Source organism: Mesoplodon mirus (assembly GCF_964341445.2).
Source record: "Mesoplodon mirus genome assembly, chromosome: 12".
In the NCBI taxonomy this organism is placed as follows: Eukaryota; Metazoa; Chordata; class Mammalia; order Artiodactyla; family Ziphiidae; genus Mesoplodon; species Mesoplodon mirus.
The window spans coordinates 11,658,123-11,670,491 of NC_138988.1; the positions used below are offsets into that span (position 1 = coordinate 11,658,123).

The window sequence follows — 12,369 nt, forward strand, 5'->3', positions numbered from 1 at the left end:
TCCAGTTAGAACTGGAGGCAGTTTCTTCATACACTGGAAGGATTGTGTAACACCTCACCAGAAAGAAGCAAGTAAACCCACAGGTATGCTTAGCTGGAACCCAAAATTCAGGAACACACACCTTGATACACAAGAGGCATTTGCATTCTCATTGGGAATTTAAACATATGGAAAATCTTGCTGTTGCTGTTTTTCTGAATATAGATTGTATGGCAAGCAGCCTGTAAGAGACAACTAAGTATATATGGCTTTAAGGAGACAGTCATATGATTTAGCTACCTTCACGGCAGGATAAATAACTTAAAAAAAAAAAAGTTAACCCCCTCAGTCAATATACCTGAACTAAGGTGGATTTCTAACTGCTCCCACTCTACTTCAATTTAACAGCAAAACCTAGTTTTAACATGAAAATAAAATGCAGTACCTTTTCTCCATAGCCTCTGTCTTTGGTCATCATTTCTCTGAGGGTCTGTAGGACCTTAATGCAGAGTTTCTCCTCATTCTCCTCTAGCAGCTGTTTAGTGTGCTTTATTAACCTGAATGGAGGGGAAAACCACGGATTACAGCCCTGAAACGATCTTTAAATTTAAAAAAAGAAAAAAAAAAAAAAACACTTGACAATCAACTTATTGTAACTAGTCAGTTAATGAACAAATATTTACCAAGGGCTCCCAGGTTTAACAGGCTTCCGGGCCTTCCCTGCACTAAGAACAGCCTGTTGGTGTCTCAATAGCGACACCTGCTGGTCGGTAACAGCAAACAGGCTCCCTGGCCACGGGTCTGCCACACATAGTGGAGAAATGATAGGAAATGGAGAACAGAGACAGGGGCTCCCTCAAACCAGCTCATTTAGGAAGTGCAGCTATTTATCCACTGAGGATTGTCAGTAATGTGGCTAAAATATGCCCGGGGTGTAAAAAAAACCTCAGGAATATGATGGTTGGAGCAAACACACTGTTCTCTTGATCCAGTCTTATTCTTTGAGGGGCCCAGAAAAATAAGAAACTCAGGGAGAGCCCATGCTCAAGCTAAACAACCAACCAAACTTAGGGTGAAAATCAGATGGAGATTTCTGGTGACGGAACCAATCGTCTCTTCTAGATTTTGCCCCAAGGCACAAACTAACCAACTACAAAGCTGTTAGGAAAAGACTGTGAGGCCCTGGTAGGTGTGAGCTTTTTGAGGGCACAAAGGCCATGGCTTTTTGAGTCTGTATGGCAGCTCATGGTGGGCACCCTGTCCACACGTGTTGAATGGAAGATGAACAAACGGGCATGCAGTTCAAAGGAGAAATTTTCACCAAAACAAGTGTCAGTAAGTAGGACTGAACCTACACACTTACTTTGGGAAGGTCAGAACAGATCCCTAGCACGGGACCTTGTACTCATCAAAGTCAAAAATCAGGCCAGCCCCTCCTTCTTCAGGAACCAGTGCTGTGTCTGGTCAGTGGGATTCTGCCCCTGAGCTCCGCAGAGAAAGGGGCTGCTTACTTGCAAATGAAGCCACCACTTTCACACTTTCTTCTGGCATCTGTGTTCTCCGGGAAAAGCAGCTCAGGCCTGTGGAGGACGTCCACCAGCACAGATAACTCGGCCTGCACCAGGGGCCTGAGACGGTCCTCCAGGGCAGAGACAATGTCCTGGAATGGAAGCACAGCCTTGGTGAGCAGCTTGGGCCACAGCTGACCGCAGGAGGGTGAGAACATTCATTTCTAACCTAAAGCATGACCACAGACGAGACTGGGTTAGACTAACCTTAGCACCGTCTGGTATTTGCCCCAAATTATTAGACATTGCCCAATGGTTACCTGAAGCATTAGGCCCTGACACAGAAAACAAAGTGATAACAAGTCATCATTCCCACCCACCCTGTGAGATGGTCCTTATGCTACTTAAGGGATCATTCCACATATTTTAAAATATGATGCGAAAAGTACGTTCGACAACATGGAAAGGTGTCTACAATCATGAGTGTAAAAAATGGTCAAACAATAGTATGGACTATATGATCCGCTTCTTATAAACAACACTAATATCTAAAGGATATGCAGCAAACATTATTAAAACATCATTAGTGGTTTTCTCTGGGTGGCGGAACTATGGGTGATTCTAGTTTTCTTCTATACATCGGTTCTTCTGAGTATTCTCAAATTATTTCCAATGAGCATGAATTAGTCACATAATAAAAAGTCATATAAAAAGGAGAACACAAATGAATGAACATGCTGTATCAACATGCTAAATACATGTACCCTGATAGCATGATGGTCTTCAAATGCAAAACACATAGCTGTAGGAAAGGAAAACAGAGAGAAGTTGAAAGAGCAGCAAAACCAACAGAACAAACACCATATAAAGGCAAATGGCAGAAAACAGATGAGAAATTATCTTCAAAAGATGCTAAAGTCTGCTGTCTGGCTTGCTAACTCAGAACCAAGGTATTGGCATGCTGGCTAGAAGAGCAGAACACAGCGTACTGGATAAGATAAGAAGGATCCGTTAACCGAGGAGATTTGCATGGAAAGGGCCACTTTAATTGCATTCATCTCAACTGGGGACCTAAATTTCATAGGCCGAAAATTCATAAAGAATTGGGTGATCCAGATCATCCAATTTCTGGTGATCCAGAAACTAAAACTAAAACTTGTCAATACAATTTTACCTAATCTTAGATTTAACAAAATCTGTAATCACTCAATAATACTTAGGATGCATTAAAGAATGCATGAATGAATCAAACTATTTCTTGTGGAGAGGCGGGGGGACAATTTTCCCAAAAAGTTTGTACGAGTACATTGCCACATCCCTTAATTCAGAGTAACTTGCACACCGCTGTCAAAAAGAGGGTCGCTTTGGCAAAATTCTCTGAGGGTTTTGTCAGTTTCCCTAACAGTTTCCTCTTAGAAAGCACCCAATCTCCCCTTCTTCAATAGTTACTGGTCCTAACTCTGGCAAAATGTTACTTGCCTCCAGCATTTGCTTGAGATTGAAGGAGTTCTTCGGCATCATGTTCATGAAATCTTGCATCTTTTGCCGGGTTTGAACTTCACATTGCAATTGATTTGCATTGTATTGTCAAATGTATAACATTCGGCAATCAGGGAAAGACCAACAGACAAGGATGGAGAAGCGATAGGCAGAGGGAGATGCTAGTGTTAAGTGAGGGGGGATGTCTGAATGGGGGTTAATTATATAAGCGTGTCATTTGCAACTTAATGTTCTCACATTATGACAACTTCTGCTGTTCTGGGCAATCTCGTAACTCCAGGGACTCAGACAGACAATAACTCATTAGATAACGAGGACCCCTTTAGCCACTGGCCAAGTCTTTAAAACAAGCACTACCTAAACTTATATATTTTATCCTATTCCCCAAGAGTATGCATACTAAATCTAAGAAGAGCCCTGGTATGTTTCTGCAGCCACAGATAATTTATTTAGTTTGAGCAGGAGAAAATACGGTGTGTTCATACAGTTATGAGTCTACAATACAATAACCTTCCTCTTTCTAAAACATAGTGGGGTCAGGAAGCAAAGGTAAAGGTCAGGAAGCAAAGGTAACCAAATTACCTTTGTTTAAGAAGCGGTTCTGTCACAACAAGCCTGAAATTCTTCCCTTGACCTGCGAAGCTCTGCCCACCTCCCCAGCTCCATGGGTTCTGGCCACACTAACCTCCCTTTGGTCTTTGAACCATATTCTCTCCTGTAGAATGGTCTTTACACATGCTCTTTCCTTCCCTTCCACTCCATTCTTTTTTTTTTTTTTTTTTTTTTTTTTTGGTTGTCACAAGGAAAGATTTTTATTTGAGAACGTCGGATACTTCTGGAAATGTTCCTGCTAAATCCAAAAACACCTGACAGTCCAGCTCCAACACTCACAAACCCACCAACAGCCTTGTTCCGCAGACAAGACGGGACCGTCCATGGCCAGCTCCCCTCCCACCGCCGCTTGCCTCCATCCGGGGGCACAACTGAAATGCCAGGCCACTCAGCTACTCCAGCCACAGGAGGGGAGAACGGGATCCCGCCTCCCAGGCCATGGCCCCGGTGGGGGATGCTCACAGGGGCACAGCTGAGGCGACGTCACACACGAACACCATGACCAAAGTCAGCGAGTGCCCGAGGGGTCCCCCTGGCTTCAGTGACAGCACAGCCAGGCTGGGACGGGCTGGCGTCCCCTGTGTGATCATCTCACCACCCCAGGACAGCACGGTGCCTCTGAAGGGAGCACCGCAGGAACCCTTAACTGCGATCACATTTCTCACACTTTAAACGGGACAGAATCTCTCTCCCCAAGAACATCAGTCTGGACCTTCCTGGCTCAACAGGCTGTCGGGCAAAGGACAGCGCACTTGCCAGTCTTAGTTGACCGTGGAGTCCAAGGTGTGGGCAAAGGCCTGTCCAGAAAAGGCTGGACAGCGACTCAGCCGAAGGGGCGCCCACTACTGATGCCACTGCCCACGCCGCTCTCGGCTCAGCTGAGATCAGAACCCGCGGTGAAGCGAGCACCTGCCGCTGGGGGGTCTACTGACGGCCCTTCTCTGCGAGCATGTGCGCCCTCTGTGAAGGGGTGCACTCACATCAGCGTCGCAGCCGCAGGAAGAACGCGTGTTTACACTCCGCGCTCTCCAAGGGGTAATATTTATCGTAAAAATCTAAGACATATTCTTCAGTCTTGAATCCAAACTTCTGGTAGAGCAGCATGGCAGGGTTGCTCGCTGAGACGTGAAGGGTTACGTCCTTGCCCATGCAGGTCTGAATCAGATGATAAATCATGAAAGTCGCGATCCCTGCTCTTCTCCACTCAGGATGGACAAACAGAAATGAAATGTACGCTTCGTTGTACTTCACATCGGGGACCATGAAGCCAAAGGCAATGATGACTTTCTTATAGAGGACGACGACGCTGAAGTCCGGGTACTGCAGGCACTCGGACAGGTCAACACCAGGCCAGAAAAACTCCTGACACATGGAGTTTATCGTCGGGATGTGATTTGGCCGGACATAGCAGTAATCAAGAGGTGCGTCCGGCTCTGGCGTCCAGTGAGGGTCACTCCTGTGCAGGTGGGAACGAATCTGGGACAGGAGCTGCAGTTTGGGCGGCTTTGTTTCATAATCACGCCTGATGTAAGGCTTTAGGATCCGAGAAGTGTAAGGGCTGACAATGCTCTGGTCCACAGCCATATCTTCTGACCCCACCAAACGGTACAAAAACTTCGTGGTCTGGTGCCGAAATCCTTTCCTGGATGGCAAGGCAGTCTGGTACCGGTCAAGGATTCTGAAGTCCTGACAGGTCGTCCTGTACATGGCTTGTCCAGCTGGAAGCCTGGAAACTCCTTCTTTGGCCCCATAAATCCCGTCCACTAACAGAAGCGCGGCATTCACAACCTGATCCAGGTCAAAGAGGGGCAGCCCCCGGTCCCTCTTCGCCTGCCGGACAATCAGCTTCCGCTTCAGTCGCCGGGCCTCCGGGGTCATGGCCACGGCCCCAGGACAGGCCTCCAGCCGCTTGAGGAGCAGCTTCTCCTCGTAGATGCTCACAGGGGTGAACCTGGGCCCTTTGGGCTTCCGGTCCTTCTCCAGCACGGGCTTCCTCTTCTCTCGAGCCCTTGTTTGCAAGGACGTGTTGGAGTCTGTGTCCTCGCTGTCGATGTCCATCCTGTCGGGCTTCTCCTCCTCACTCTCCACCTCCTGCTTGATCTGCTCAGGGGCTCTGACCTTCTTCCTGCCTCCAACCCCTGGCCCCGAGGCGGCCGAGCCGGGAGGGGGCGGGATGTACTCCATCCCGGGGTCGATGACGCCGTCGCCTTCCATCTCATCGTCATCGTGAAACAAGGCTTGTGGCGGCATCACGTCTGGAATCAGATCGGCTTCTGAGAGCAGGCTGGGCGTGGCTGAGTGAGAGGCAGGGGTCCCAGGGGCAGAGAAATCCAGAGACGGGGAAGGAGATGGGCTTGTCAGCGGGGTGCGGTCGGAGGAGCTCAGGGACGAGAAGTCGATCACTTCTCCTTTTTCCAGAATCACATCCGGCCTGCGTCCTCGGCTGATGAACTTCACAGGCGTCGAGGAGGTGCTGCGGTCAAGAAAGCCAGCCGCCTCTTTCTGGGCTCTACGGATGTCCTTTGCTTCCTGAGTGCGAGACCTTTTCTCTTTCAATTCCATGGCAGATTCCACAGGATTCCGACTCACCCGCTTTCTAAGTCCCTCGACAGTAATGATGGGATCTAAAGTTGGTTTCGAGGCTGCTTTCACCTTCAGAGTGGAGATGGACAGCTTCTCTCCCTCGGGTTTCAGGGTAGGGGGCCTGTTGTGGACGAGCTTCCACCATCCCGGTTCTCCAAATTCCTGAGCTCCCGAGCGGAAGTACATGGGGCTCCCCACGCTAAGGCAGCCCGCCACCGTGCTCCACCAGGTGGAGGTCTTTTTCCTATTCCCAAGCAAAAAAGTCCAATGTTTCTCAATGAAAGCGCAGATGTCTTCTTTCCACCGGAAATAGCCCTGACGCCCACTACCTTCCAGGGACAAGTTGTACATCGCCAGCATGACCACTTGCTGCCATGTCAGCTTCAGCCGCTCATACTGCTCCTTGCCATCTTCAGAGCAATCGGAACAAGTAAACCTAAAAAAATTATCGCCCTTAAGGTAACTGAGCTGTTCCCTCAGCTGACTGGCTGGGATCCACTTCTGGCACTTGTCGCAGAAGTAGGACAGCTGCTCCTCCATCCACGACACGTCCCCTTCATCACTGTTTAGGGAGTCCCCGCTCTGGTCGTGAGACAAGTCCACAGACGCCTGGTCCTCTGACTCGACGATCAGCAGAGTCTCCCCCTCCACCTCCCCCTCCTCCAGCCCCTCCGAGGTGGATGTTCTTGTGGCTTCATCGTCGTGCCGACTGATCAAACTGCTCAGATGGATGTTACTCTCCATCCCTCCCGGTTTGCAGGTTCAGTGCTCTCGGGAACAATCCCAGTTTCTGGACACTAAGCTTGAAGGGTCTCCTTGCTGACCACACAAACAAACTCTCAGAAGAGCGTCTGCCTGACTCGACTCAGACACAAGGGGCACTTAAAGCATTTATTTAGAATATACGATCCATTGTCCTTTTTCTGATCAAGTTTAAAAGGATGGTGACCACAAAAAGGCTGAAGATCTCACTAAGCTGTTCTCCATCAACACTCACACACACTTAACGCTGTCTGTTCCATCAATATCTCACACGCATTTCAAGTCACGTTTTTTGAGATCCTTTTGCCAACACCATCTTCTCTCTTTCTGCTTCAAGTTGCTCAGTCAGAAGAATCTGTTCTCCTAAAAGACGAATATTTTCTTTTTTCCGATTTTGCCTCTCAATGTCTCTGATCACTCCGTCACGAAGCCTCTGCTGGTCCTGCCGCTGCTTCATATGCACGCCCGCCACGGTGGCCGCCGTCAGCACCACCGAGAGGCCCAGCACCACCTTCGACCTCCCCGACATCCCAGCGCCGGCCGCCGCGGCCTGCACTCCCCGTGCCCCAGGCCTCCATTCTTTAAGTAAGTCCTACGGTTTCCTGATCTTGGTTCCAATGCTACTTCCTCAGCAATGCCTTCCTTGACCACCAGCTCCAGTTCCAGGCAAGATGAACTTCCTCATCAGTGCCTTTCGTAGCACTACTCATTCCTCTGCAGTGTTTGTCCCTCCTGACATTTTACTTTTATCTGCGTGATTAGTTGATTAATGTTTGTCTCCCTTCCAACACTTGAGAGTCTATGAGGGTTAAGGTTACTTCTGGTTTGGGTCATCGTATCCCCCGTGCCTAGGGTGGGGTTGATTAACGAATCAGTGAACTCATTCGTTTTTAGGTAACTTATGTAACCCTCAGAGATTCATTTACTTCACCAAATGATAATAATTATTACAGTCATGACAATAATAATAGTAATAATAATTATAAGAGCAGCTCACTGGTCAGGTGCTCACTACATGCCAGGCTCTGTTCTATGTGCTTTATGTGTATTATATTTTCCAAAGATGGCCATCGCAGTATGAACTATCTTGCACGCTCTTCTTACAATGAGTCACTGACATCCCTCCCATCAAATGGTGGTCCATGTCCTCTCCCCTTGAACCTAAATGGACATATGTCACTGCCTTGACCAAGAGAATATGACAGAAGGGGTGCTATGTGATTTCTGAAGCCAGGTCATTAAGGCAAAACAGCTTTCACTTATCTCTCTCAAGAGAGACTTATTTTGGGACCCAGCTGCCATGTTGTGAGGAAGCCCAGACCACATGGGGAGACAATGTGTAGATATTTTAGGTGACAGCTGAGGTCCCAGCTGACAATCAGTATCAACTGCCAAACATGTGAGTGAGAGAGATTTCAAGATGAGTCCAAACAGAACCACCATCTGATTGCAACTGCATGAATGGACTTGAGGAAGAAACACCTCACCGAGCCCAGTAACCTCCAACACTAAAAGAGAATAAAACAATCGCTGTTGTCCTCTGTTAGGCAGGCAAAGATAACCGGAACATCTTGACTCTCTTAATCTTCATATCAACCCCGTGACGTAGGTGTTACGATTATACTATTTTGCAAGTTAGGAAACTGGAGAAGTTAAGTAACTTTCCCAAGGTTATGCATTTCTAAGCAGCGGAGCCACGATTTGAACCCAGGCACTGTCCTGAGATCACGCTCTTCACGACTGCACCATGGCACTGAGCTCATCTGAAGGATCTGTGATTCTCCAACTGTGGTCCATGTACCACCTGTGAGAAAATCACCTGGGGTGCTTGTTCAAAGGAAGATGTTAACATTAACATGTATGTTTAAGTGTTTAACATCATCTAATTCTCACTACTCTCCCTTTTAACAAAGGGAGAGCACATCTCTTCATAGGTACTAGGAAAAAAAAAGAGTATACTCTAGCTAGAATTTAATAACACTTGTATTTTCATTTGGCTCATTTTGATATAAAACTCCTCTCTCAAGTCATCATTACACTTGTTTACCTACGGATTCAAGAGGCTAAAATCCCAAGGTGACGAACAAAAAGGAGCTGTTATGCCCTCATTCTAAGCATCCTCTAACACTGAAGTACTCCTTCCTAATAAGACAGGAGGGACTTCTTCATAAAGAGATCTGTAAATCAATGAATAACCTCTAAAGACCATGACTTTGTCAGGAGCTTTTCTGGTCCCAAGCAGCTCTGCACTCCTAGCCCCCAAAACATTATTGCATTTGACTGTCCACTCGCCATACTGACATCCCCCTGTGGCCAGCCCTGGATTTTCTCTGGCTTCAGGAAGCACTCCTGCGTGGGGAACCGCCTTAGGCCAGGTTAAGGATCGCTTCTGTCAGCACCAGGCATTACCTGCAATCGCTCGATGATATTCCGGTAGTCTCTGGAAGCTGCCAGGACAGAGTCTCTGCGAGCTGCATTGCGGGCCGTCAGCCGCCAGTTCATGGCAGTTTTCTGCACGATGTTGTGGGACTTGAGGAAGAGGTTGTTGACCTGGCTGTCCAGGTCCACAGGGATGGCAATGGCCCGGCTCTTGGCTGTACAGGAGAAAGGGGACTCGTGAGCCTACAATTTTGATGGGAGACACCCTAGAGACAGACAACTCCCCCCCACCATCCAGCAGGCAGATGTTTCCACGCCTATAACATGAGTGTGGATATGGAGTAGCTCAACTGAACTTCATAGTCTGTTAGGTCGGGTTTTCCAATGTGAATTCTCAGGGGCAGCAGCTCTGAGAGAATGTATAATGCTCCAAGGTCATACAGTTTAGGTAACTCAAAGTCAAGGTTCAAGGGGCTTCCTCAATGAATAGCTTCTTAGGGTCTCAGTGTTCATACATTTTAAGAATTATCAAGACAGGGAACTCATTTGGCCAGTAAACTGTTTTTCTAAAAATTCTCCAGTTTGGTATTCTTTCAACAATCTACAAAATGCTGTTTTAAGCCAAACACAGTACAAAAGATAATATTTACAATGACATAAGCTAGTCTTTCCATATAGGCTCTTGTATTTTTTTTTTTTTTACTCCCTTCAAAAAAGGACAATTCCAGTCCCATCATGAGAAAAACATCAGTCAAATCCACAATGGGGTATACTGCAATAAAGATGTTAGAAAAAAAAAAGTAACCAGATGAGCAAAAAAAAAAGAAAAAGAAAAAACCCACAATGGGGGACATTCTAGACACCTGACTAGGACATCTCAAGATTGTCAAGGTCACAGAAAATAAGGAAGGTCTGAGAAACTGTCACAGACCACAGGAGACTGGGGAGGCATGACAACTAAATGCAATGTGGTAGCCTACACTGAATCCTGGAGCAGAAAAGAACAATAGTGGAAAAAAGTGGTGAAAACCAAATCGAGTCTGGAAGTTTAGTTCACAGCAATAGGCCAACGTCAGCTTCTTAGTCTTGACAAACGTAGCTGGTAATGTAAGATGTTGACAGTGGGGGAAACTGGGTGAGGGATATATGGGAACTCTTGTGTTATCTTGGCAACTTTCTTATAAATCTAAAATGACTGCAAAATAAAAAAGTTAATTTAAAAAAGGAAAATAACTAGACGAACAATCCTTTTTTCCATATGCGAAATCCAACAACAAGGAAAAAAATAAGACAACTGTTCCTTGTCTTCAAAGCTTCATACCAGTAGAAGCAAAAAAGTGCTGGGGTTAATGGATTGTACAGTTTTCTTGTTCTGCTGTTTCACAAATACCAGCTCTCCCTGCCTTTCCTCATCACGGCCAAGACTATGAAAACATTTCCTCTCTCTGATGATTACTGGGCTAGGGAACTCAGAGATCTGCCCAAGTTTTAACCAACAACCTTAAGCTGCAGGATCATACATGGGCAGAATTTAGGGCTACCTGGGGAGCCCATCTCAGAACCCTATTTGAGAGATATCACACCACGAACCTATAATCTGTAACGTACACACTTTCAAAAGCCTAACCTCCTTCTGTGAAATAAGGTCATGTAAATAATAAAAAGACACGAATACCTGCCATATGAGTATAAAGGAAATCAGGCAGGGATGATTGAAATCGGGCAACGAGCCCTAGTAAACACAATCTACACTTGCTGGACAGCTACTCAACAGTGCTAAGGACCCCACTTGTCTGTCCTGGTGTCTGCAGAGATCTTAATAGCTACTAGAGACAGACAACCCTTCTTAACTTAGGCAGGAAGATTATCCCTTTGCATAGCATGTATGGGGAGGGGGTGGAACAGGGCAAAGCAACAGAGTCTGACAAGATGAGGGTGAAGGGAGCTGTAATGGTTGTAACTTCCTTTCAAAGCTGCCTATGAGAGGTGATACAAGGTTGGGGGGAGGGGATGGAGAAGCATTTATCATCAAGAGACAGAAGGGAGCGGTGCACCATTTCTGAGAAAGGGCGTTCCACAGGATTGGACATGTGCTTTGCACGAAAAAAAGTTTCCATGTGGTCAAATATGTTTACCGGATTAAACAAATCACTTTCTTGAACAAGGGGCTTCCCAGGGCCTTGAATAAACTTGAGCTCTGTAACTTGCCAAGAGTTGCCTAACATTTAACCATGGAATCTTGTTTTTCAAAGCCTATCTTTCTTTGGGACTTGCTGGCTCTGGACTTTGGCAGGTGCTGGCTTGGAAAGATGAAAGGGAGGTTTAAGAAGCAAGATCTCAGTTCCAGTTCTGGCTTTGCAGCCTCCCGGGTGTGGAAGCCTCACAGAGCTTTATAGCCACTGCTCCATCCAGGGTAGCCTTTATGACCATGGGGCAACGCATTTTCATCATGTTAAATCCAACCTGAGTTGGTGTCTTACCTACATCAGAGAGCACCCGAATGCAGCTCTCCACTGAGGCCTTCTGGCTCGGCATGAGCCAGTTGCAGTGGTAAACCCTGAACACACCTTGCAGCAGCTGCACAAAAACGGGCTGGCGAGTCTGCGAGAAAGAGAAGCCAAGAGGAAGGCGACGTGAAGACTTTTATTTGTGACCGATTGATACGCTAGTCAGAAACAGACACTGCCTTGAACCACGGGTTCATGGACCCTTATACAAGAGTGGGAAGGGGTGACCAGTGATAAGCTGGATTCCAGAAGTGGCCTGGCCAAGGGAGAAAAAGTCAGAAGCATCTTAAGGCAATGCACCAACTTGATGCTAAGTCTGACCACCAGAAGGTGCAGCAGAATATCACAGCCTGAAAACAGGTATTCTTGTCTAGTTACCAACTGGCTGTGTGACTGTAGGCAAATCACTTCACTTCTCTGAGCTTTAACTTCATGCAATATATAAAATACAGGGATTGAGGCCAATGAACCCCCAGAGTTGTTTCTCTCCCGTTGCAGAGCACAGGCTCCGGACGCGCAGGCTCAGCAGCCATGGCTCA

General features: G+C 46.9%; 3 protein-coding genes across 3 annotated transcripts in view; all 3 read right to left on the minus strand.

Moving 5' to 3' along the window:
• ITPR1 (inositol 1,4,5-trisphosphate receptor type 1) overlaps window positions 1-12,369 on the minus strand; it is a 329,901-nt gene that overhangs the window by 122,772 nt on the left and 194,760 nt on the right. Inside the window, exons 36-39 of the mRNA XM_082638311.1 lie at window positions 11,804-11,924; window positions 9,354-9,538; window positions 1,491-1,639; window positions 425-536 (exon numbers count right to left, since the gene is read on the minus strand). Of these exons, the coding sequence (XP_082494437.1) occupies window positions 425-536; window positions 1,491-1,639; window positions 9,354-9,538; window positions 11,804-11,924 (567 nt within the window). The remainder of the gene's footprint in view (window positions 1-424; window positions 537-1,490; window positions 1,640-9,353; window positions 9,539-11,803; window positions 11,925-12,369) is intronic.
• Window positions 3,793-6,926, minus strand: LOC309813443 (cysteine-rich protein 2-binding protein; the record flags this gene model as incomplete). The annotated part of the gene is made up of 1 exon (XM_082638306.1): window positions 3,793-6,926. The coding sequence occupies one exon, from the start codon at window positions 6,924-6,926 to the stop codon at window positions 4,581-4,583; it is 2,346 nt and encodes a 781-aa protein (XP_082494432.1). The 3' UTR covers window positions 3,793-4,580.
• LOC309813446 (protein PET117 homolog, mitochondrial) lies at window positions 7,226-7,511 on the minus strand. Its single transcript, XM_082638309.1, has one exon. It carries the CDS (start codon window positions 7,471-7,473, stop codon window positions 7,228-7,230), a length of 246 nt encoding a protein of 81 aa, XP_082494435.1. The 5' UTR covers window positions 7,474-7,511; the 3' UTR covers window positions 7,226-7,227.